Source organism: Schistocerca gregaria, chromosome 11 (genome assembly GCF_023897955.1).
Source record: "Schistocerca gregaria isolate iqSchGreg1 chromosome 11, iqSchGreg1.2, whole genome shotgun sequence".
NCBI classification, from domain to species: Eukaryota; Metazoa; Arthropoda; class Insecta; order Orthoptera; family Acrididae; genus Schistocerca; species Schistocerca gregaria.
This window is the reverse complement of record NC_064930.1, coordinates 86,003,821-86,030,677: the sequence shown is the minus strand read 5'-3', so window position 1 is coordinate 86,030,677 and position 26,857 is coordinate 86,003,821. Positions and strand designations below refer to the sequence as shown.

The 26,857-nt window shown below is 41.2% G+C and overlaps 4 protein-coding genes and 1 long non-coding RNA gene across 18 annotated transcripts in view; 2 read left to right on the top strand and 3 right to left on the bottom strand.

Moving 5' to 3' along the window:
• Positions 1–26,857, bottom strand: part of LOC126295455 (zinc finger protein 708-like) — an 885,643-nt gene that overhangs the window by 17,929 nt on the left and 840,857 nt on the right. Inside the window, exon 8 of the mRNA XM_049987986.1 lies at positions 22,601–22,638. Within this exon, the coding sequence (XP_049843943.1) occupies positions 22,601–22,638 (38 nt within the window). The remainder of the gene's footprint in view (positions 1–22,600; positions 22,639–26,857) is intronic.
• The window catches only part of LOC126295459 (uncharacterized), a 1,097,875-nt gene that overhangs the window by 267,742 nt on the left and 803,276 nt on the right, over positions 1–26,857 (top strand). The window lies entirely within an intron of this gene.
• LOC126295452 (zinc finger protein ZFP2-like) overlaps positions 1–26,857 on the bottom strand; it is a 909,451-nt gene that overhangs the window by 397,777 nt on the left and 484,817 nt on the right. The window lies entirely within an intron of this gene.
• The window catches only part of LOC126295457 (zinc finger protein 16-like), a 356,400-nt gene that overhangs the window by 21,815 nt on the left and 307,728 nt on the right, over positions 1–26,857 (bottom strand). The gene's annotated exons all lie outside the window — the stretch shown is intronic.
• LOC126295458 (piggyBac transposable element-derived protein 3-like) overlaps positions 1–26,857 on the top strand; it is a 354,659-nt gene that overhangs the window by 26,521 nt on the left and 301,281 nt on the right. The window lies entirely within an intron of this gene.

Below are 26,857 nucleotides of genomic sequence, written 5' to 3'. Positions count from 1 at the left end.
CTGTATTTTGCTTTGTGGAATTGAAACGTTTATATTTTGTCATGGATGCCATCAAAAATTAAAATGTCCTGTGGTGTCTCTCCTGCTCCCAGTCGGACTGGTTGACATCCTGCCTTGTTTTCTTTTTTTTTTTAAATAAAAATCTCGCAATTAATACCAGATGGGATTATTTATAACCGGGAGACCAAGAACTCTTCAGAAAATTTGCACTCTCATTGCCTATCAGATAATAACTTCCTGTTTTGTGTGACATAAAATTAAATATAGGATATATAAAAGCCGTAGAGACAAGCAAGACAGTACACATTACTTCAATCCATAGCTCCTTGAGTTTTTTCACTCTAATCTTGCTACAGCTTTACATGGTTTTCTTTCCTTCCTGCCAAAGGATCTGTTACCTCATCAAAGTTCATCAAAAGTTTTGCTACATGAAAAAAATCGAAATGTCACTGTCTAATACTGAACAAGCTGTCAATACAAATAGTACACAAGATTAGTGTGGTTCCTCAATCTGATTACGTCTATTTTCCACTGTCTGCTAGATAAAACAAAATAAGCTTTTCTAATATTGCAGCAATTTTCACACACTCTAAATAAACGAAGTGGTCATTTTTATATGGCTCAAATGGCTCTGAGCACTATGCGACTTAACTTCTGAGGTATTCAGTTGCCTAGAAATTAGAACTAATTAAACCTAACTAACCTAAGGACATGACACACATGCATGCCCGAGGCAGGATTTGAACCTGCGATTGTAGCGGTCGGCCAGTTCCAGACTGTAGTGCCTAGAACCACATGGCCACTCCAGCCGGTTGTCATTTTTATAACACGATAGAATATAATTCACAAAGTACCAACATCAATGCCTATTGGGCATACATGTAAAAAGCTTTATGCTAGGACCTAGTTTCACATTTCATTCATATGCTACAGTTTCTGAAGCACAAGATCAGAAAATAGTCGTATGAAATTTTTATATAAATTTTGAATCGCCATATTCTTCCACAAATTATGTGATATCCCTGTTTCTTCTCCTTCCTCATTCTAACAGACAATCTTTTCATCACTAGTTATGTAACTATGCCTGCCATTGTCAAAATTTATTCGCCAGTTAACTTCACTAACCCTGCCACAATCACCAATTTAGTCATACTGTGATTATTTTCTGATTAGGCGTTGTTACATGTTCATACAACACGTTTTTCATGCTACTTACAGAACAGAACTTAAGCGGCTGCTGACCGGGGACTTACTTCTGTAGCGAACTGATCAAAAATTTTCTGTGAAAATTTAATTTTCTTGGATACAGCGAGAAGATAATACGCAATCTTTCTTACCTGTTATTCCTGTTAGTAGTTTATTTGCACTCTGGTAATTTGAATCTGTGGACTTTGCTAGTAATGATAATGATGATCATTCACAAACCCAGTCAACCACATAATCAGATAGCGATTCGCATTCACCCATTCAGCTTTACTCCCCTCAGGTCGTATAGCCCTGTCTCCTTTTGTCTGCAGGAAAGTCTATTTCTAGATGTGATTAGGATTCCCCTGACAGACACATTACATACACAATGCACAAATCTAATGAAAGCAGTTGTGACGTCATGCTGATTGGGGGCAACTTCATGTTATGAAGCACTGCATAGTCTTCCTAAAGCCTTTGAAACATTTTGCTGTTGGCAGACGCTTGTATGAGCACTGTGTTTTGTTGTTGTATATGGCGCAACTTCAGTTTTATTTTCTCTCGTTCATGTTTTATTACTGCAGTAGCGGCATACAGTAATATCCATTGTCAGAGCACCAGTTCTGACCAGAAAAAATTACAAAAAATTAAGTGGAGACTAAAATAACAAGAATTTCCAGAATTCTACAAAATTTCCAGGTTTTTCCCAGATCTTGTGGTTGTCCTGGGTTGCATACACCCTCGTATATCAAAATAGGTAACAACTGACACTATTGCAATATGAATAGCTATCTGAAAACTCATGTTGTATACTAGTGTTGCTCACCTGAGATGACTATTACTTATGGTGTGATCCTATGTTATGTACTTTTTACTTATACCATTGATTTAATAGTGTTAACTAAAAGAAAATGGGTTGATATTTTTCCTTCTTATTTGTTGGTAACCTATTTATGTGCTTATTGTTCAGTCTTGTATTTTGGTACAGACATTCGCTACAACATATCTTTACTTGTCATTAATATTATCATAATTTTATTTACTCTCTCTTATTGACTGTGCTTGTGAGAAAAAGTGCTGCAAAAGATTTAATTGAAGGATTTGAAGCATGTGCATACCATTTTCAGGTGAATCTGAAAATTCAAGTTGTTCAAGTGTCCAGGGATGACCCTGATGTAAACAAGGCATTCCAAGTAGCGCTGAAAAACAAACTCAAAGTTGAAGGTAATCCAGAGGATCCCATGCTTATGGAGTTTGGGACATGTTGCTTACATACAGTGCATGGTACTTTTAAGACATATTGCACTAGGGTTGACTGGAGTCTTGTTTAGTTTCTGAGTGCTTCATGTAATCTATTTAAAAATTTCCCCCTCCAACACTGTTAATTACAACAATATTACCAACACTACTGTTTCCCCCCATTAGTTTCGTGATGTTTGGTGGGTGGAAAATAAAATGGTGTCAGTCTGGGATCAGAAAATGTTTAACAGATGCCTAAACATGTGTGAAGGTGGTAGGAAGGGTATATGAAGGAACAAAAGTAGGTCAAACCAAAACCTAAGGTTGCTATTGGGATTCATAAGAGTTGTAGTTACCCCTCTGGACTACCCTCGACATTGAGCTTGCTTTTCAGCTCTTTTACGAATACTTTGTTAACTTGTCTTTTCATATTTATCTTACATTGGGATGCACCTGCCTCAGATCCTCCAACCAAATCTTTTCATAGAGATTGAAGTTAGATACCTGCTCAAAACGTGGTCCAATGCACTATTCCATAAACATACAAATAGATTGAACTTAATCATTATGACATCACAGGCACAACAAACTCCTGTAGTAGTTTAGTGAAAACAGCTCCAGTCTGTACACAATGCATTACTTTAATTTTGACTTTTGAAGCTGGCAGTTTTATATTTGGAAACACATCTAATAAGATATTAATAAGCTGCCAAAGTCTCAAGGTGAGTGGTGTATGTCAGCAGCCAACAGACACAAATAGACTTCTGCTTTCATCACGGCATATAATCCAGTATTGTAGTATTGTTGGGTGTCATCCAGGAGTTCCTGCAGCAAGTGCTTGATGTGACTGCTTTGCAGTACCACCTGGTTACTGGAACATACCACAACAGCATGACACACTCCCTGCCTGTGCTATAGCAAACTACAAATACACTGAAGCTAATTAGAAATACCATGTTTCTTCATTAAAACTGATAATTTCATTTTCCAGTGCACTTGCTGAATCACAGGCACTGTCAGGATTGTCTTTTCCAGTATTGGAGTTGATTATCAGCTGAGTGCGCTCAGAGGAGGTAGGCAGTACTGCTGAGGCTATGATAAATGCAGTAGCATTGGAGCCAGGGCTATTTGTGGCAAATAGCTTTGATGTAGAAACTATAACCTTCCAAGTAGCCTTCAGCCCAGCATCCTTCTTTCCCTTATAGGGCTGAACAAGGTCTACTTGCCTATACTGCTGAATGGAAAGTTGGTTTTAGAGAGCATGAACCAAACTGAGAATTTTTCAGATATGCCCCCTCTGCAACCTACCAAAATTCTGGATTCTCTGTACAATGAGAACTGAATCCATAATTTCGAATCCTTGAGTAAACCACAAGGTAGCACAGGGGTCACACATGAACAACGGAGTAATATGCGGCCAAGACTTCACACAGATAGTACACCACTAAAACAAAACTAATGATCTGAGATTTTCCTTTCTTATGTTTAACTTCCACCACACTCCCTGACCTAGATCTCTACTTGAGCAGGTCCAAAGTATGGAAATAAAATCTTCTTTATATGCTTATGACTGAAAGTTTATGTTGACTATAACCCACAGCGCCTGCAGAAAAGTTAGAGAGCAGAATGACACAAAGAGTCACCTTGCCCCATGACCAAGGCACTTACTCCCAGTCTCCACTAACCCTTCAGCTACTTGCATTGCAATGTTCTCCTTGCAGGCTTTAGCTCTATGTTAACCAAGCCAACAGTTGCGTAACACCACCCAATGATTGCTTGTTAGTGTCCAAATTACACTATTTTGTGCTAACACTAATGATCTGTAATCAATCTTACTCATACACAATGCAATCAGATAGACGGGTGTTTGCATGTATATATCCAAAACAATGTCCCATACACAAATCCATCAACACCTAGTATCCTTGGTTGAAGATAAATGGATTCAAATAGTCCACAAACTACCCTCAAAAGCATTTCTTTGTGATTCCATCGTGTTAACAAAGAAGGCATACATTTAAACAGATGTAAATGTAAACCACACCAATTACTCATCACAGGTCCTTGTCGGCCAAATTGCCGTATATGTACAAAATAATGACAACAACAAACCAGGGTAGGATGGTCAGGCTGCAGTGACAGGCATGCAAACCATTCTATCCCAACAACATACCTGAAACTTCATGGCAGATTTAAATTGTGTGCTAAACCAAGCCTCCAACACAGAACCTTTGCCTTTTGCTGGTAATTGCTCTACTGACTGAGCTACCCAAGCTTGACTCATGACCCATCCACACATCTTTGATTCTGCCAGTACCTCATCTTCTACCTCTCAAACTTCATGGAAGGTCTCCTGCTGAACTTGCGAGAGCAGCACTCTTGGAAGAAAAGACTGAAAGGTAGGAGATAAGGTACTGACACAATAGAAGCTGTGAGAACAGGTGATGAGTTATGCTTAGGTAACTCAGTTGGTAGAGAGCTTATCCACAAAAGGCATGGTTCCATGTTCGAGTCTCAGTCATACACACAGTTTTAACCTGCCTGGAAGTTTCATATTAGTGCACACTCCACTGTGGGATGAAAATCCATTTCTAGTTCAACAAACCTCCACACAGTGGGACTGGAAGGGCTGGCTGGTTGACTAGTCGCTGCATTGGATAGAGTGAAAGGGTTGAGGGGTGCTAAACCCCAGTGGTGGGCAGTCTCACAGCACCAAGTTGAAGGTGAACAGTGATTGATCTACATCTACATCTACATCCATACTCCGCAAGCCACCTGACGGTGTGTGGCGGAGGGTACCCTGAGAACCTCTATCGGTTCTCCCTTCTATTCCAGTCTCGTATTGTAAGGATTGTCGGTATGCTTCTGTGTGGGCTCTAATCTCTCTGATTTTATCCTCATGGTCTCTTCGCGAGATATACGTAGGAGGGAGCAATATACTGCTTGACTCTTCAGTGAAGGTATGTTCTCGAAACTTTAACAAAAGCCCGTACCGAGCTACTGAGCGTCTCTCCTGCAGAGTCTTCCACTGGAGTTTATCTATCATCTCCGTAACGCTTTCGCAATTACTAAATGATCCTGTAACGAAGTGCGCTGCTCTCCATTGGATCTTCTCTATCTCTTCTATCAACCCTACCTGGTGCGGATCCCACACTGCTGAGCAGTATTCAAGCATTGGGCAAACAAGCGTACTGTAACCTACTTCCTTTGTTGTCGGATTGCATTTCCTTAGGATTCTTCCAATGAATCTCAGTCTGGCATCTGCTTTACCGACGATCAACTTTATATGATCATCCATTTTAAATCACTCCTAATGAGTACTCCCAGATAATTTATGGAATTAACTGCTTCCAGTTGGTGACCTGCTATTTTGTAGCTAAATGATAAGGGACCTATCTTTCTATGTATTCGCATCACATTACACTTGTCTACATTGAGATTCAATTGCCATTCCGTGCACCATCCGTCAATTCGCTGCAGATCCTCCTGCATTTCAGTACAATTTTCCATTGTTGCAACCTCTCGATACACCACAGAATCATCTGCAAAAAGCCTCAGTGAACTTCCGATGTCATCCACCAGGTCATTTATGTATATTGTGAATAGCAACGGTCCTATGACACTCCCCTGCGGCACACCTGAAATCACTCTTACTTAGGAACACTTCTCTCCATTGAGAATGACATGCTGCGTTCTGTTATCTAGGAACTCCTCAATCCAATCACACAATTGATCTGATAGTCCGTATGCTCTTACTTTGTTCATTAAACGACTGTGGGGAACTGTGTCAAACACCTTGTGGAAGTCAAGAAACACGGCATCTACCTGTGAACCCGTGTCTAAGGCCCTCTGAGTCTCGTGGACGAATAGCGCGAGCTGGGTTTCACATGACCGTCTTTTTCGAAACCCATGCTGATTCCTACAGAGTAGATTTCTAGTCTCCAGAAAAGACATTATACTCGAACATAATAAGTGTTCCAAAATTCTACAACTGATCGATGTTAGAGATATAGGTCTATAGTTCTGCACATCTCTTCGACGTCCCTTCTTAAAAATGGGGATGACCTGTGCCCTTTTCCAATCCTTTGGAACGCTTCGCTCTTCTAGAGACCTACGGTACACCGCTGCAAGACGGGGGGCAAGTTCCTTCGCGTACTCTGTATAAAATCGAACTGGTATTCCATCAGGACCAGCGGCCTTTCCTCTTTTGAGCGATTTTAATTGTTTCTCTATCCCTCTGTCGTCTACTTCGATATCTACCATTTTGTGAACTGTGCGACAATCTAGAGAAGGAAGCACAGTGCAGTTTTCCTCTGTGAAACAGCTTTGGAAGAACACATTTAGTAATTCGGCCTTTAGTCTGTCATCCTCTGTTTCAGTACCATTTTGGTCACAGAGTGTATGGACATTTTGTTTTGATCCACCTACCGCTTTGACATAGGACCAAAATTTCTTAGGATTTTCTGCCAAGTCAGTACATAGAACTTTACTTTCGAATTCATTGAACGCCTCTCGCATAGCCCTCCTCACACTACATTTCGCTTCGCGTAATTTTTGTTTGTCTGCAAGGCTTTGGCTATGTTTATGTTTGCTGTGAAGTTCCCTTTGCTTCCGCAGCAGTTTTCTAACTCGGTTGTTGTACCACGGTGGCTCTTTCCCATCTCTTACGATCTTGCTTGGCACATACTCATCTAACGCATATTGTACCATGGTTTTGAACTTCGTCCACTGATCCTCAACACTATCTGCACTTGAGACAAAACTTTTGTGTTGAGCCATCAGGTACTCTGTAATCTGCTTTTTGTCAGTTTTGCTAAACAGAAAAATCTTCCTACCTTTTTTAATATTTCTATTTACAGCAGAAATCATCAATGCAGTAACCGCTTTATGATCGCTGATTCCCTGTTCTGCATTAACTTATTCAAATATTTCGGGTCTGTTTGTCACCAGAAGGTCTAATATGTTATCGCCAGGAGTCGGTTTTCTGTTTAACTGCTCAAGGTAGTTTTCAGATAAAGCACTTAAAAATATTTCACTGGATTCTTTGTCCCTGCCACCCGTTATGAATGTTTGAGTCTCCCAGTCTACATCCGGCAAATTAAAATCTCCACCCAGAACTATAACATGGTGGGGAAATCTACTCGAAATATTTTCCAAATTATTCTTCAGGTGCTGAGCCACAACAGCTGCTGAGCCCGGGGGCCTATAGAGACATCCAATTACCATGTCTGAGCCTTCTTTAACCGTGACCTTCACCCAAATCATTTCACAATTCGAATCTCCGTCAATTTCCTTCGATACTATTGCACTTCTTATCGCTATAAACACGCCTCCCCCTTCACTGTCCAGCCTATCTCTGCGGTATACATTCCAATCTGAGTTTAGGATTTAATTACTGTTTACATCTGGTTTCAGCCAACTTTCTGTTCCTAGTACTATATGGGCGTTGTGACCTTTTATTAATGAGAGCAGTTCTGGGACCTTTCTATAGATGCTCCTGCAGTTTACTATTAGCACATTAATATTGTTATTCCTTGTTGCATTTTGCCTACTCCTGCCTTGCCGCGTCTCAGGAGGCGTCTTTCGGGCCTAGGGAGGGAATTCTCTAACCTAAAAAAAAAAACCCATGTGCACTCCACACGTACTCCGCTACCCTCGTAGCCGCTTCCGGCGTGTAGTGCACGCCTGACCTATTCAGGGGGACCCTACATTTCTCCACCCGATAGCGGAGGTCGAGAAATTTGCACCCCAGCTCTCCGCAGAATCGTCTGAGCCTCTGGTTTAAGCCTTCCACTCGGCTCCAAACCAGAGGACCGCGATCGGTTCTGGGAACGATACTACAAATAGTTAGCTCTGATTCCACCCCGTGAGCGAGGCTTTCCGCCTTCACCAACTCCGCCAACCGCCTGTACGAACTGAGGATGACCTCTGAACCCAGACGGCAGGAGACATTGGTGCCGACATGAGCAACAGTTTGCAGTCGGGTGCACCCAGTGCTCTCTATCGCCGCCGATAGGGCCTCCTCCACATCTCGGATGAGACCCCCCGGCAGGCAGACAGAGTGGCCTTCTTCCCCGACCTTTCCGCTATTTCCCTAAGAGGCTCCATCACCCGCCTAACATTGGAGCTCCCAATAACTAATAAACCCCTCCCCCCGTGTGCCTGCTTGGACCTTGCTGAAGGAGCGGCCACATGTCCACTCATAGGCAGAGCGGGCGATACCACACGGCCAGCCTCCACATTGACCCTCTGCCTTGTGCGCCGCGAACGCCGCTGAACCTGCCACTCCCCTTGGGGAGAGGGTGGCCCAACCGCGCCCGGTACCCGCGAAGATGTCTCGACAGCAGGGACAGTGGGTGAAGCATGTAACACCTGGGGTGTACCTTGCGGCGCACCAGACTCCCCACTGCCGCTACACTCCGAGGCAGCAGCCTGAAGACGGCTGACCGCGGCCATCAACACGCTCAGCTGTTCGTGAAGAGTGGCCAGCTCCTTCTGCGTCCGTACACAGCAGCCACACATCCTATCCATCCTAAGAAATCAATTTACTAGAGAGTGTTAATCAACTTTTAACTAGACTGCTAATTCACTAAAGGCGGTTGATTATTGACTAAACTGTGATTGCTAACCACTTCTTGTAGAAAACAAGGAAAATAGCACTACCTGTCTCTGGACTGTATTGAAAACAAACACTAGCACTACTGGCACTATGGCTGACTAAAGGGACTCTCTCTGACTGTATTCAAAACAAACACGAGATCTATGGAACACTTAATAGCACTCGACTATTAAAGCTTCGTAAAAGCAAAAACACGCAGAAGAAGAAGTGACAAGTAAGAAAAATACAGATAATACTTAAATTAAGGTAGCTCGCTGCACAGCAGACGTGAAGCAGACGGCGGTTAGGGCGACTGATTAACTGAGATGGGTTATGGGACCAAATGGCGAGGTCATGAGTTTTGCGAATCTGAAGTTAGTCAGGGTCTGCTAAAAGTGGAGTGATCCAGTCAGAGGAGTCAAACTATAAAATAATGAAAGGTGAGATCAAATCTAAACTGGAAAAAAGCAGGAGATTATGGGGTCACAGACAAGGATGACTGGAAAGGAAATCCCAACCACAACAACCTGATCCTGCTCCAAGACTAAAGTAGAACCTTACATCTGGAAATAAAGACCACTTTCATGGAGTGAAACGAAGACCAGTTCAACCAGTTTAAGGAATCAGGAAGAGTATACTTAGCACAAAGGGCTGAAAGAAGGGGGATTCCACCAATATGGGGGATACAATCAGTCTGGCTCAACAACAATGTTGTAGGAGTGGGATGTTATGTAGGAGAAAAAAGGGGGTGAGCCAGGTATGACTGATGTGTCAATGGAATAATACAGTGGACTCCTTCCGAGAGGAGTGAGGAAGAGCACCAAAACTGTAGTATACTCCTTGATTGTGCAGAGTTTATTACTATGAGCAGTGGCGCTCTAGATCGCATTTCACTTTTGGGAAAAGAGAGATTTGATGTAGATCCGCATATCCACAGCTGGAATCATGAAAGGAAATGGGGAATAAGCCAAATGATGAGCCAGTTCATTCCCTGGGATGCTACATGACGTGGGACCCACAGAGAGACAACTGAACAGGTGGCATGCCCAAAGGTAAGGAGAAGGTTATATAGCAGAGACAAAAAGGTGATGAGAGTAGCATTAGTCAATAGCCTGCAAGTTCCTTATTGAATCTGAAAAAAATTAAAAAGGAGGGCCTCGTGAATAGCTAGAAGTTCTGCTGTGAACAAACCATATGACCCCAACAATAAATGGTGTTCAAAGCCAGTAGAAGATGTGAAAGTTTATTCCACCTTATCGACTACCTTAGAACCATTGATGTAAAGGATGGTGGCACCCTGGAACACTGCAAGGATGGCATATAAAAGACAATGGAAAACCATAGGATCAACAGAGATCTTAGGACCCTGGAATAGAGTGGTCCTAATCCGTGGTCTAGGCACCATCCAAGGGGGGTGGATGTTATGGAAGGAAAGATGCAGGGTGCAGTCCAACGAGTTGAGATTGAGATCTCAACAGAGGGCAGTGAGACACTTCCCAACTGCCAATGCCATCTGTGAGTGGCTGTTAGGAGGGAGAATCTTTCACTGGCAAAGAACACAGGGTACACGCGATGGTCAAGGAATTGGTGAATGGTGATTGGATAAGAAACAAGGAGTTGGCTGTGTTCTATGTGTAGAGGGGGCATCTCCACTTCTGTGAGGAGACTATCAATGCGACTAGCGTGAAAGGCACTAATAACCAGATGCATGCCACAATGAAGGAGTGGCTCAAGCAGTTTCAAAGTGGAAGGGTCTGCTGAGCCATAAACCTGACAACCATAATCTAGTCTGGACAAAACCAGAGCATAGTAAAGATGGAGAAGAATGCAACAGACTGCATCTCAAACTGTCAGGGCAAGGAGACAGAGAATTAAGCTTCCACATACATGCATGTATTCTTTGGGTGGTGAATGTGGGGCTGTGCTTCAACACTGAGGTGGTGCTCGTGTAAATAAAGTTCTGGGTAGGGGTGTACTGTAGCTTGATGACAAAAATACATAACTCACATTTCGGAGGGAGAAAACTGAAAACAATGAGAGATGGCCCAGGCAGAGGCTCATAGGATGGTGCCTTGGAGCCAGCACTCAGCAGATACTAGCAAGTGGGAGCTGCACCAGATGCAAAAATCGTTGACATACAGCACCGGAGTAACCAGAGGCCTCACAGAGGTCAAAACACCATTGATGGCAATGAGGAAGAGCATGATGCTGAGCACAGAACCCTGTACAAGACAGTTCTCCTGAAACTAAGTGGTGCTGAGTGAAGTGCCAAATTCCAACCTGGAATGGCTGATGAGATAAAAACTGATGGATAAAAACTGGAAGAGAATCACAGAAGCCCCAGTCATGGACAGCAACTAAAGTGTGATGGCGCCAAGCCACATCATATGCCTTATGTAGGTCAAAGAAAACTGCAACAAGGTGCCAGAGGTGGGTAAACCCTGTCAGATGGCTGTTTCCAATTGAGTAAATGGTCAGTTGGATATTGTCCTGTCTGGAAGCTACACTGAATCGGGGACAAAAGGCCCTGAGATTCGAGTACCCAACATAATCTGAAGCTGGCCATCCTCTCGAGCAGATTACAAAGTACATTCGTGAGGCTAATTTGGTAGCATCTGTCTAGAGGTGTGAGTTCTTCCTGGTTGTAAGGACAGGGATAACTATACCATCTTGCCATTGTGACAGAAAAGCACCCATGAGCCAAATGTGAGTGAAGACCATGAGGAGATGTTGCCTCTGGGGAATGTCAAAGTGTTGGATCATCTGGTTGTTGATGGAATCTGAGCCAGGGGCTGTGTCTTGTGAAGAGGTAAGAGCCTGTAAGAATTCCCATACCATGGAGCGTTCATTACAGTGCTGAGTGGGGTGTGGGATGAAACAGTAAGAGGGGGGGTCTATTCAACTCTGCATTTCTGGTGGAGAGAGGTAGGATGACAGAAAGAGGACACTGATGCCGTCACGAAGTGCGTCGCGAGATGTTCTGCAAGGACCAATGTGTCAGTGCACGAACACCTTGAAGGTTAAGCCTCTGGACAGGTGACCACTGCTGGTGGCTCAGAAGGCAAGGGATCTTGGACCAAACCTGCAATGAAGAGGCATACATCCCCAGCGAGGAAATATAGTGCTCCCAATGTAAGGAGCCTTAGTGTGGAGACTCCTAAAAGTGAGGAAGTTGGTCTATGAAGGGCGTCACTTTAATCTCTGCAGCAACCATTGCTGGTCCTGGACAGTGACTGGAACATTCTTGGTTCACCATGGTACTGGTAGATGATCAGGGGAACCTGTGGATAGGGGAACACCAGTGCCAGCAGCTTGAAGAATAGTGGCAGACACACCTTGCATGACTACATCAATGGAATTTGAGAGGGAGGTGTCATAGTGCACAGCAGATGTATATAAAGTCCAACTGGCACTGCAGAATGCCCAACATGGAGGCCTGTATACCTGATGGCAGCAGGGGAACAATAGAATCACTGGAAAATGGTCACTGTCACAAAGGTCATTATGGGATGACCAATGTAGGAAAGCAACGAGGGCAGGGGAGGAGATGGTGAGACCGATAGCAGAAAACCTTCGAGTGGCACTGAAGTGGGTAGGGGAACCATTACTGAGGAGAGACAAATCAAGGTACATAATAAGTTGTTCAATTAGGAAGCTCCTACCTGTTGAAGTGACACTCCCACACAGTGGGTGGTGGGCATTTAAGTTCCCAAGGAGTAGTACCTGCGGTGGGAGTTGCTGGGTTAAGGTAGACAGTGCAACTTAAGGAAGTGGGCTACCTGGAGGGAGATACACATTGCAAATGGTGATTGCCTGAGTCAGTTGCACTCTAACCACTACATCTACCATGTTGCAATTTAGGGGGTATGATATTGGAGTGAACCAAAGTGCAGACCCTACTAGAAGCTACACTGGAGCCAGCACAGTTCCGACAGAATGCCTGATAACCAAAAATGTTGGAGAATTGTTATCACAAAAATGCATTTCTTGAAGTACAAGATAGAATGCAAAATAGGAAGTGACAAGATGTTGCTTTCCCAGTTGGTGATGATAGTATCCGTTTGAATTCCACTGGATGATCAAGTGGTGAGAGTCCAGGTTAGACACAAAGAAGCCAAGAGAGGGTTATGTCACTCGGTCAGTAGTCGACACTGACAAGGATATGGTGACATCCATAAATAAGACATCAGACTCAGGTTTTGAGGGGGGAGAGGGCACTGCCAGGTGCATGGGGGGGGGGGGCACTCGTTTTGGGATTTACATTTCTTCTTCCTCTTCAGAGGTGGAGTGCAGGGCACAGAGGGATACAGGTATCTGGAACTGGAGGAGAGTGGGTGACCTTGCGATGCACAGATGGTGAGTCTCATGGCTGAGTGCTGGTAGGAGTCTTCTAGCCTGAGAGACACCAGGGAGAGGGATCCCAGAAGGGAGTTTGATCATCAACAGGTGCCAAAGGAGAGGGGCACTGATTTGGCCAGGGAGGGGGAGCAGATCCCAGATGGGAGGTCATGAGAACTGCAGGAGGGGGAGGGAAGAGGAGAATGGAGTGGGAGTGAAGAATAGGTAGGAGGGGGAAATGAAGTTACAAAGTTGAAGATAGTGTCAATGGATGGAGTGTCTCATAGTTTTGGCAACCCTCAGCATATGGCAGGCGATCTAGGGACTCGTATTCTTTGATCTTTACTCTCTTTTAAGCTGGGCAATCAAACGAGGGGAGTGGCAGTCAGCACTGTCGACATACACACGTGAGCCTAGCCCTCACCCCATGGTGTAGTCAGGGAAGGTAGCCGGGTCATACGAAGCAGCATTCAATGATCCTTCAACACTCACAGAGACAGCCATTTCAGAACAGAAAGATTCTTGCAGCTTGATATGATTCATGCGTCAAACATCCACTCTGATATCACCCACTCCAACCAGTGGCTCTCCCCATGGGCACTACCCAGCCACAGCAAGGGCTCTCTGGCATGGCAGCCATAGCCATGAGTTCCAATGCTCCAAGAAGATAAGCAACCATTCATTGGCATACATAGGGAGGAAACAGCTCAGGTATCAGTAGTGTGATCCCTGTGTTGTCAGGCTACCAGCCATATGGGTACATAACAGATCCACCACACAGACGGGCTACATGTGCTGGTGACGTAGTAGGGCGGAAGGGGGCTACAGCAGAAAAGGGAGAGGAGAAGGAAAGGGGGTGAGGAATCAATACAGTAGATGCTAAGGAGGGAGTTCTTCCCCGAATGGCTCACACTAAAAACAGGAAATTTTGAAGTAGAGGTCAAACCTCAAGTGATGATTGAAACACCAAAAAGGATGAAAGAGCAGGCAAAAGGAACAAAATTGCAACCAATATAGGAAACCAGGTGGATAGCCAGGTCGATATAAATCAGAACACTGAGAGAGGGGAGGGGGGATACAGGAATCAGTGAACATGAGGTCATTGTAGCGAGGCTTGAAACCATATCAGCCAAGAATACTAAAAATACACTCCTGGATATTGAAATAAGAACACCGTGAATTCATTGTCCCAGGAAGGGGAAACTTTATTGACACATTCCTGGGGTCAGATACATCACATGATCACACTGACAGAACCACAGGCACATAGACACAGGCAACAGAGCATGCACAATGTCGGCACTAGTACAGTGTATATCCACCTTTCGCAGCAATGCAGGCTGCTATTCTACCATGGAGATGATCGTAGAGATGCTGGATGTAGTCCTGTGGAACGGCTTGCCATGCCATTTCCACCTGGCGCCTCAGTTGGACCAGCGTTCGTGCTGGACGTGCAGACCGCGTGAGACGACGCTTCATCCAGTCCCAAACATGCTCAATGGGGGACAGATCCGGACATCTTGCTGGCCAGGGTAGTTGACTTACACCTTCTAGAGCACGTTGGGTGGCACGGGATACATGCGGACATGCATTGTCCTGTTGGAACAGCAAATTCGCTTGCCGGTCTAGGAATGGTAGAACGATGGGTTTGATGAGGGTTTGGATGTACCGTGCACTATTCGGTGTCCCCTCGACGATCACCAGAGGTGTACGGCCAGTGTAGGAGATCGCTCCCCACACCATGATGCCGGGTGTTGGCCCTGTGTGCCTCGGTCGTATGCAGTACTGATTGTGGCGCTCACCTGCACGGCGCCAAACACGCATACGACCATCATTGGCACCAAGGCAGAAGCGACTCTCATCGCTGAAGACGACACGTCTCCATTCGTCCCTCCGTTCACGCCTGTCGCGACACCACTGGAGGCGGGCTGCACGATGTTGGGGCGTGAGCGGAAGACTGCCTAACGGTGTGCGGGACCATAGCCCAGCTTCATGGAGACGGTTGCGAATGGTCCTCGCCGATACCCCAGGAGCAACAGTGTCCCTAATTTGCTGGGAAGTGGCGGTGCGGTCCCCTACGGCACTGCGTAGGATCCTACGGTCTTGGCGTGCATCCGTGCGTCGCTGCGGTCCGGTCCCAGATCGACGGGCACGTGCACCTTCCGCCGACCACTGGCGACAACATCGATGTACTGTGGAGACCTCACGCCCCACGTGTTGAGCAATTCGGCGGTATGTCCACCCGGTCTCCCGCATGCCCACAATACACACTCGCTCAAAGTCCGTCAACTGCACATACGGTTCACGTCCACGCTGTCGCGGCATGCTACCAGTGTTAAAGACTGCGATGGACCTCCGTATGCCACGGCAAACTGGCTGGCACTGACGGCGGCGGTGCACAAATGCTGCGCAGCTAGCGCCATTCGACGGCCAACACCGCGGTTCCTGGTGTGTCCGCTGTGCCGTGCATGTGATCATTGCTTGTACAGCCCTCTTGCAGTGTCCGGAGCAAGTATGGTGGGTCTGGCACACCGGTGTCAGTGTGTTCTTTTCTCCATTTCCAGGAGTGTATATGAAAAATATATCTATTTAAAACAGTAGATAAAAATTCGCTTGATGCCTTCCTAAGAGAGTGTCTCCATTCCTTCCAAGCTAATTATGTATGTTTAGAACAGATATGGCTCGAATTCAAAGATACAGTATCGACAGCAATAGATTGATTCATACAGCATAAGTTAGTAAGAGATGGGACTGAACCACTATGGTACACAAAACATGTCAGAACATTGAAACAGAAGCAAAGAAAAAAGAATGCCAAATTCAGAAGAATGCAAAATCCCCAATACTGGCCAAGTTCCATGGAAGCTCAAAATTTAGTGCGGACGTCAATGCGAGATGCTTTTAATGGTTTCCACAATGAAACATTGTCTCAAAATATGGTAGAAAACCCATTGAGATTCTGGTTGTATGTAAAGTACACCAGCGGCAAGAGAACAGTCAGTACTATCACTGCATAATAGTGATGGAGATGTTACCAATGATGCTGCCACTAAAGCACAGTTACAAAATACAGTTTTTCGTAATTTCTTCACAAAAGAAGACAAAGTAAGTATTCCGGAATTTGAAACCAGAACAGCTGTTAGCATGAGTGACACAAAAGAAGGTATCTTAGGTGTTGCGAAACAAATCACTTTAAGGCAAGCCTTCCGGTCCAGATGGTATACCAGTCAGGTTCGTTTCAGACTATGCAGACACAATAGTGCCTTTCTTAGCCATCATATAAAACCACTCACTAGACGAAAGGGCTGTTCTTAAAGACTGGAAAGTAGCACAGGTCACACCAATATTCAAGAAAGGAATAGGAGTAACCCATTGAGTTACAGACCCAAATCACTGAGCTCCATTTGCAGTAGGATTCTGGAGAATATACTGCACTCAAACACTATGAATCATCTTGAAGAAAATGATTTATTGATACATAACCAACACGGATTCAGAAAATATCGTTCTTGTGCAACACATGAAGTAATGAGTGCTGTTGACAAGGGATCTCTGATCGATTCCATATTCCTAGATTTCCAGAAGGCTTTTGATACCGTTCCTCACAGGCGACTATTAATCAAGTTACGTGCATATCTTCTCAGTTGAGTGACTGGATTTGTGATTTCCTCTCACAGGGGCCACAGTTCAAAGTGATAGATGGTAAATCATTGAGTAGAACAGAAGTGATATCTAGCATTTCGCAAGGTAGTGTCATAGGACCCTCTGACGTTCCTGATTTATGAAAGTGATATAGGTGATAATCTGAGCAGCCCCCTTAGATTGTTTGCCGATGACACTGTAATTTACTGTCTAGTAAAATCATTAGACGATCAATTCCAATTATATAATGATCTCGAGAGAATTTCTGTATGGTAAAAAAGTGGCAATTGGCACTAAACAAAGAAAAGTGGTAACTTCAATGAAAAAATATAGGTTGAAAAGTGAAGTAGATGATGTTCTAAATTATTTACGTAACCAATCATGTGACAGGAGGCATGGCGACACATACAGTAACTGAATGGAAAAGAAATTGGTCAAGTAATAACATATTTCCAACCATATTTTTAACTTTGATATTAGTTACGTGAGATTTATGTACATACTGATACCAAAAGGTGGAAAAATACACTTAAATACTGTTAATTCAAAATTGCCACACATGTTTAGTGACTGTGTAAGTGGTTGCAACAGTAACAACAAGAACACCAATTATTATTATTTGTAATCGTAGCATTAATATGGATTACTCAAACAATTATAAATGGTAAATTAAAATTAGTTGTAAGTTAAAATCCTTTGTTACAATGTTGATGTTGAAACCACTGGCGTAACTATATAATGTAATACCTATAAAGTCATATTCTTGGAACTGGAAGGTATTATTGTGTCGAGCACACACCTGTGAAAGTTGTAAGGGTAACGACATGATGCTTGATTGCACTGTGAGAACAACTATATTGAAAATGTTAATAAAATGTGAGAAATTTAAGACAAATATTGCAGAGTTACATTTAATGACATATATAAACAGCTGTAAAACTGGCAAACAAGTTTGCATGCATAAATACAATAGATTTTAGGTTAAAATTGTGCCAAAAATGATATCAACATGAAATGGATGATGAATGAGAATTAAGTACAACATAATCATTTAAATGTTGTGAGTTTAAAATTTATGGACATAACTATTCATTTCCTCTTATTGTTCAGTTATGACATATCAGACTGCAAACAAAAAAGAATACTTGTGAGGTTAGTTGTTTTAAATAACACGGATAAATCGTAAAAACAGAGTTGATAATAGAAAAGTATGATTGCATCTTGTAGCAGTCAGCCAGGGTAGAATGAATGAAAATGTTGCAGGAATAGCAGCAAAATAGTTCAATGAAATTTGTTATTGAACAACATCTGTAATTAAAGAAGACTGGAAACTTAACAGTAATACCAGCAACAATGAACTAGGACACATGAAGTTAAAAGTTAAAAAACTTTTCTCAGTGCAATTCTTCCATTTATTTTCACTTACATTTCATCAGCTGAAAATTATCAAAAAGACAATCAAAGTAATCTTTAATATGTTTGAACTAATTCTGACCAAGTAAAGCCATAAATGAATCAACTATGACAGTTAATAAACACTCTCAATGTTGGAAAACAACATTGTCAAAAACAATGAAAAAGTTAAAAGCCCAGCTGAACAATTACCTGAAATTAATGCAAGACCAGTGAACAATTTTCAGAAAGAACTTACTAAATCAGACACAAGTTTTGAAACTGATTCATGAAACTTGAAAACAGTGAATGATAGTGGGATGAGTGAAAATTTCAAAATAAAACTTTGCAGCCTAGACAAAAAAAATAAGTTAACACTGACCATAAAAGATAAAAATTAAGTTCACACTGAGCATGTTCCTGCTACAACCATAAATGTAGTAAAAAGAAAGGAACGTGAAGTGGAATTTGGTTTTTGAATAACTAATGCCATCAATTATGTTGAAAACTTTGTAGTGATTGATGTAATTAGTAAAAACAAGAATGTAGTTTTCTTGTTCTGTAAGATGAATTCTTGTCTGCGTAAATTGAAAATGTAATATTTGGGCTGTTAGTATCAAATAAGTTTTCAACATGGGGAGTAAAAATATACTCTAAATCAGTTTATGGAAACATTTGGTTTGGTAAAAATTATATGAATTCTGTTCAAATGGCACTGAGCACTATGTGACTTAACTTCTGAGGTCAACAGTCGCCTAGAACTTAGAACTAATTGAACCTAACTAACCTAAGGACATCACACACATCCATGCCCAAGGCAGCATTTAAATCTACAACAGTAGCAGTTGCTCATTTCCAGACTATAGCACCTAGAACCGCATAGCCACTCTGGCTGGCATGAATTCTGTAAACAACTACAATTTGTTTGGTGGGAAAAGTATCTGAACAATTACTGTAAACAGCTAAAAATTTAAGGACCTTATGGCAATGTAGTGAACGATGTTCATCCATTTGAGGGCTTGATTCTGATGAGAAAATTTTCAATACTGCCTTGTTAGTTAAAGTCAGGGGGAAGACTTACAAGTGAAAGTAGAATTTCTCACACACATCTGAAAGAATAGACATTGTTAACGATCCAAACCTGTATGAAATAGTTCAAAATTTAATTCACTGACTGCACATTCCTTGACATCTGCTATAAATCTACAACTCAACAGGACTCAAACCTGGATTTGCTGCTTATCTTAAGTAGTCTCCTTCACCACTTTGGCTATCAGTGCATGCTCCTTAGGCTGAGACAAACTTCCATACATCACCCTTCCACATCCTTATATCATTGTCCACAAAATTCATTACTGCTTTAGCATAATTTATGACATATTCCAACGACAGATAACAATTTGCTCAGACTGGAAGGGGAACAAAAACCCATATTTACAAAAACTGGCACAACTTATCCACAACACAAGAACCCTGCACCATAAACTTTTATCCACAACGAAATTCTACAAGATATTCACAAATAATTGCCTACAGAGAAGATCTGTCCAGAAACTACAAATATCAAGAGTGTGAGTAAGAACTAACATACCATCAGACACCAGGTGACCTGAACTACAATCGACTTCAACCAGTCTGAAATATAGTGAGTCTGCAAATACTGGAAATTATATTGTTAATAAGGTCAATGTTACAGGTGTATCTCATTATGACTCATGACTCTCACATTGTAACTTTGATGGTAATGTAAGGTTTTGGATGGAGTTCCTGTGTGTGTCTTGATATCATGATTTGACTCTGCTCTTTGAGCAGGAAGACAAAGAGAACTTGTGCAAGCTTGCAAGTATACAGCAAACGGTATTTAAATATGGTGCACAATGTAAATGATGTAAATCTAAAGTGATGATACTGAATCAGAACACAATAAAAGGACTAGAAAATAAGCAAGAAGTACTTTCATTCAACAGAAAAACTCTTATGGAAATAAATTCTTGTGAGATTTTGTATTGAAGATTCAGGAAGTACTCAGTTTTATGAAGTTATCATAAATGAAAAGCATCACCTTTACCTTTTCATTTCCAGTGGTGTACAAGAAACATATGCTATTGCAGAATACAAACATAAATGTGGATGTAGTTTGTAACACATATCATGTTATGTGTCATATTATGAAATAATAGATATGAAGCTTTTACAACAAATACAGGAAAATTATATACTTATGGGTCATAACAAATTTGCTTAAAACAATATTGTATTGCCTTATGTAGGATGGCGATTGAAAAACTAGACCCGAGTACAGGCTGCTTGCTAACGACGCATCAACTGTTGTCCACCATGAAAGATACAACAAAAATTAGATGAAGATGTAGTAATTAGATAATAAATACATAATAAATAAGCTAATATAAAAGCCTATATTTACTGAATCGATTTTGCCTTTTACACTACATTACATCAGAAGCTAAAAATACCTCATGATTCAATGCACTTTTTGTGCAAGCTAACATGTAAATATATACTTTAACAGCTCTTCGCACCAAATCTCAAAATTTCATCAGGAGTATGGTCCTTCAAGTCTTCTAACATTATTGGGTTATGTGTGTACACTTCTCCCTTTAGAACCTCCACCCCCCCCCCCCCCCCGCCCTCACTCCCCATTAAACATCATACATGGTTACGTCAGGTGAAAGCAGCAGCCACATCTTTTACTGACAGTCTTTCCTTCTTGAATCTCTCATGAATTCATGAGATTGGCTCACAAGAAGTGTGACATATTGTAGGGTTTCATCACTATATGGTGTAAAACATGGTGACAAGGCCAGCACAAACATTCACTTGTGACAATTTGTGTGTTGATTGCTTTGGATTCTGGATCAACTGTACTCTGATCACCATGATCACATTAGGTGCACAAACAGGTGGGGCCTGCGTCTTTTTCTTGTTCACAACTCACTCTGTAGTACACCATATCCTGTTAGACTGCTCTCTGTCTGTATGGAAATGTCAAGAAACTTCTTTCCAGAAATACCCCTTTACTATTGCAATTCTTTCTTAAGGAGATGTATCTCACTGAGATATTTCTTTATAGTCTTAACCATGACACAACTTTTGTATTTAACACAAAATGGAACTGCAGCAGCTTTGAAACTATATATGATGATTGGTGGGCAACAATGAGAATTCTAGTATTCAGGGTCAATTTCTCATGCACCACCCTACACATTGTTATGTTGGATATCATTTGGGTGTGGTACTTTGCACTAAAACATTCCATTTCACATTGTTTGTGTTGTATATGAAGGATGTCGACATCTGTTGACAGTGGATTCAACTTCAAATAAACAGGCGCGTACTACCAATTCAATTTCTTTGAACGCCAGAAGGGAATTAAAAATTACTCTGGAATTTCTATGAAAGTTATTACAGTTTATTTTCATTATGCTGATTTGTTGATTAAGAAACTAGTTACAATAAAAGATTTAGTCACTACCTTCTATAAAAATACTGCTCAGCACTTGGAAGCAGAAAAATGGAGCAATGAAAACTTCACACACTTCATTTCATCAGCAAACCATATACATAAATCGGCCTTTCATATCACGCAGTTAAGGACACAGCTTTTAGATTTCGTCACTTAGTCACTTTTATTTTACTGCTAACTTGTGTATAAAGTTAATAGTACAAAACTATGGCGTTCTCGCCTAGCACACATACAGCATCAAATCCAAATACATATGCAATATTGATCATATTCCCTTATACTGTAATAGGGCTGCCTATTAATACAACAATAAAAGAAAAAGTCCTCAATATACAACTAACATTTTCCCCATGAGCTAACGAGAATAAGTACTTCTGTTATTGTTGATTGTGGGCTTTAGAAGACTAAACATCTGAAGTTATAAGTCTCCTATTCACCCTCCTCCCCCAAAACCTGTGAGTGTGTGTAAGATCATTTTCTAGATACTAGTGTGTCATGCATTTTGAGTTGAATATGGATACCAGCCTGGTATTCACCCAGTGGGATGTTCGAAAGTGCCTAAACTCCACATCAAAACTGGCCTGTTTACCAGCCTTCTTTTTTAATTTGGAAAGTACATTTGACCTGATCAGGCTGGCCTCCCCACATTCCAGTAGTGGGGCACTAATACACTCTTAACTGTACTTCTAAGAGAATCATTCAATGAATAATGAAAACCTTACCTTGGACTGTGTGGTGCAAGTCTTTTTGAAGCTATCTCCTGAAACATTTTATAACACTATTAGGTAATGAATCAAAAAGGTAAGTAAGTAAAAAAATTAAGACACACTACTACTATTCTGACAACTGCTACTTCTGGATTACTCCCTACTGGTAATATACAGAGCAGTAACTTACAATGTATAATAAGAGGTTGTGGAAACATGCAAAATATTTATAGAAATTGTTTCATTACAGATACATACAAAAAAAATCAGTCTGAAGCAGTAAACGACTCAGTGCATCTACAAAGACAAGTATTTCCTTGCTGAATTACAGATGCAAATGCATTCACATATGCATGGGGATGAATTTCAGCTGAGGGCTAGCAATACAGACCAATGAGTTTAAGAAACATACATCATTAACTTACTGAACAATTCCAACATTCATATCACAAAAATAAATGTGGACGCTATCAATCATATGGTTCCTGGAATGAATATTTCACACTAAAATACTGTATGCACAGTTCTGAAACTTCCTGACATGGTGTTGGTGCCAGGCCACAATGTGCAAGATTCCAGTTTTGAGTTTTAGTCCAACAAATAATTTTAATCACCCACAGGAAGTTTCAGCCTTAAGGCTACTGAATTGCCTGCAAGCATGAAGTATAACTTAAATGGGAGATTTACACATTATCCCATGCCATGAGCATTATACATGGTGTATACTGTCATTCAAGTTACAATCCACACAATTCAGCCATTGCCAATTGTGTCAGCCATTCTCAATTATGGCCAAAATATTGGAATAATTTTTAATTTTAAACAAATGGTACTGTCTTTGCTGACTGTAGTCTTGAACAGCTTAACACATGTCAACTTTGAATGACACTTTCTTACTCTGTACATCTGATTCTAATGCTATACAAATACTGTGAAACCAGTGAAAGACAACATACACATATTTGTAAGCTGTCAGCTTTTCAGACCGCAGAATATTTGAAGTGTTCGTTTTTACTCTTAAACTAAACTTTCACTAATGTGGCTCTCAGAACTCAGGCCTCTGTAACATGGCCCACCACTGGTCTCTAGCTGGTCAAGGAGAAGTAATGGACACAGCAATGTTGTTTGTCAAGTACAATGTTAAACATTCTATAAGCTCCAGGAGGATGAGACATTTATGAATATTTTGCTAAGTGGCTGAATGAGGAAAACTGTGAGATACACCAAATGTTACAAGGTGAGGAAATAAGTGTATAACAGGTTTGATGAAATACGAAGAAAAGGGCGTATGAGGAGAGAGCATAAAGATTTCTCATGCTGCTGGTGCCAAAGCTACAGACACCTTCCTGAATAACATTATGCAGCAACCAGATACATGCAGTACTGGTGTAATGCTTGTAAGGCAGCACGGCGCTGACGTCATTTATCATTATTGTGACAACTAAAAATTTGGGACATGTTTCATAGTAAGTGATACTACTGTATATGTACACACTCAAAAAGTAAGTCTTCTATGAAAGTTAATGTATCTTGGGACTTAATAAAGTACACTTCCTTTTTGTTTAAACTAAATTACAGACACTCTCTCATACATGGATGGAATGGCCAGAACATTGAGAGGCTAGCATATTTTGTTGCTTGGTACATCCTTACAGTCCCTGTTTCTGTGGTAAACATATCAATAACATGTCCTTTAATATATATATATATATATATATATATATATATATATATATATATATATATATATCCTGATAATGCAGAAAACAGTACAAACAATAAGTATTCATCAAGCGAATGACCTACTTTAGAAGCAAGAGTCAAGAATAGTAAATAATAAAATGCTGGACACACACATAGTTCAAATGATGCAGAAAATTGTGAGTGAAGAGACACAAGCTCTAGAAGTTCAGGGAAACTGAAATTGTGTGGTTTCCATGTCACATCAGAGACCCGCAGCTTAATAATTTCTCAGTTTATGTACAGATGCAGCTACACAGTAATTTGAAGGTTATAAACATACACTACAACCATCGGTAACACCAGCAGCCATTTGACTTCTACTGCTGAATCAAAGCCACACCTAGACTTTTCCATGCATTAGAGTCCTCAGGTTTACACTTTTACTTTTTTTCCTGTGTATTTTTCAAAGTCATCTACTGCCTTCAAGTTTTTCATTTTCTTTTCTTTTGAAATGCAACAAATAACTTTTGTGGCCGGCCTACCTTCATGTCTACCTTCTTCTGTCCATGTCGTACCCCCTACCATCCAATTTTCATTACAGTCCTAACTAGATCACCAACTCTAACCTATTTTCAGATTCATTTCTTTATTTTTTAGTCTCTATTAGTGATTCTCAGCACTCACCTCTTCACTGGCTGTTGAGAAACCCCTAATTTGAAAAGTTTTCACATTAAAATTTATGCCTCATTGGTGTAAGTCTAAACTGGGAATACAGTACTCTGTTATTGACCATTTACAAGAAGTGTGAAAATGCAATGGCTCATTTACTCTATTGTAGGAAGAATAGCAAACACTCTCAATTATCTCTCTTAATGTTTCTGAAGTGGTAAATTATACAGATATACACAAAGTACTATGGTCTGTTCAAAATCACTTTAGAACTGACAGTTGAGCAGATGATTGTGGAGGTGCATCCCACACTGAACTCTCAAATAATCTTCCACTTCATTCAACTTGCTCAATCTCTCAAACTACTGTCATTATAAATAAGGATCCCACCTCGACATTTTCTCAATGAGCTGTACTGTGTTTTCACTTTATTTGAGGCAGAAAATTATTAAGTTAATATATGGACAGTTCACAATAATGGATTATCTGATGTTATCAATTTTTCTACGTGTGGGGAACGTTTTTGTTATTGATGTTAAGTGAACAGATGAAATGAATGAAATCTTAGAAATACGTCAAATTTTCATCAACTTCAAATCATAATCCTGTCAGAGACTTCTAACATGAGACAGTTTCAGTTACATATGATGCACAATGGTCACTTGTGCATCAAGTACTAAGTGGTCAGTCATATGGTTTCATTATGAGATATGGAATGCTACATTTACAATGAATATGTTATTAATTTTTCTGATCCACCTACTTATGTCTAACACAATAAAATATAATACGTGTGCATGTCTATCATGGTGAGAAAACATATTTTAAATACCACAACAAGTATTGGGAGAAAGAAAAAAATTGATACAAAAAACATTACTTCAGTATTGCAGCAATTATACTGTAAATGGTAATATTTATTTTGTGGGATGCAGACTATATTGTTGTTGTTGTTGTCTTCTGTCCTGAGACTGGTTTGATGCAGCTCTCCATTCTACTCTATCCTGTGCAAGCTTCTTCATCTCCTAGTACCTACTGCAGCCTACATCCTTCTGAATCTGCTTAGTGTATTCGTCTCTTGGTCTCCCTCTACGATTTTTACCCTCCACGCTGCCCTCCAATACTAAATTGGTGATCCCTTGCTGTCTCAGAACATGTCCTACCAACCGATCCCTTCTTCTGGTCAAGTTGTGCCACAAACTTCTCCCCAATCCTATTCAATACTTCCTCATTAGTTATGTGATCTACCCATCTAATCTTCAGCATTATTCTGTAGCACCACATTTCAAAAGCCTCTATTCTCTTCTTGTCCAAACTATTTATCGTCCATGTTTCACTTCCATACATGGCTACACTCCATACAAATACTTTCAGAAATGTCTTCCTGACACTTAAATCTATACTTGATGTTAACAAATTTCTCTTCTTCAGAAACGCTTTCCTTGCCATTGCCAGGCTACATTTTATATCCCCTCTACTTCGACCATCATCAGTTATTTTGCTCCCCAAATATCAAAACTCCTTTACTACTTTAAGTGTCTAATTTCCTAATCTAATACCCTCAGCATCACCCGACTTAACTCAACTACATTCCATTATCCTCGTTTTGCTTTTGTTGATGTTCGCCTTATATCCTCCTTTCAAGACACTATCCATTCCATTCAACTGCTCTTCCAAGTCCTTTGCTGTCTCCGACAGAATTACAATGTCATCGGCGAACCTCAAAGTTTTTATTTCTTCTCCATGGACTTTAATACCTACTCCGAAATTCTGTTTTGTTTCCTTTACTGCTTGCTCAATATACAGATTGAATAACATTGGGGATAGGCTACAACCCTGCCTCACTCCCTTCCCAACCACTGCTTCCCTTTCATGCCCCTCGACTCTTATGACTGCCACCTAGTTTCTGTACAAATTGTA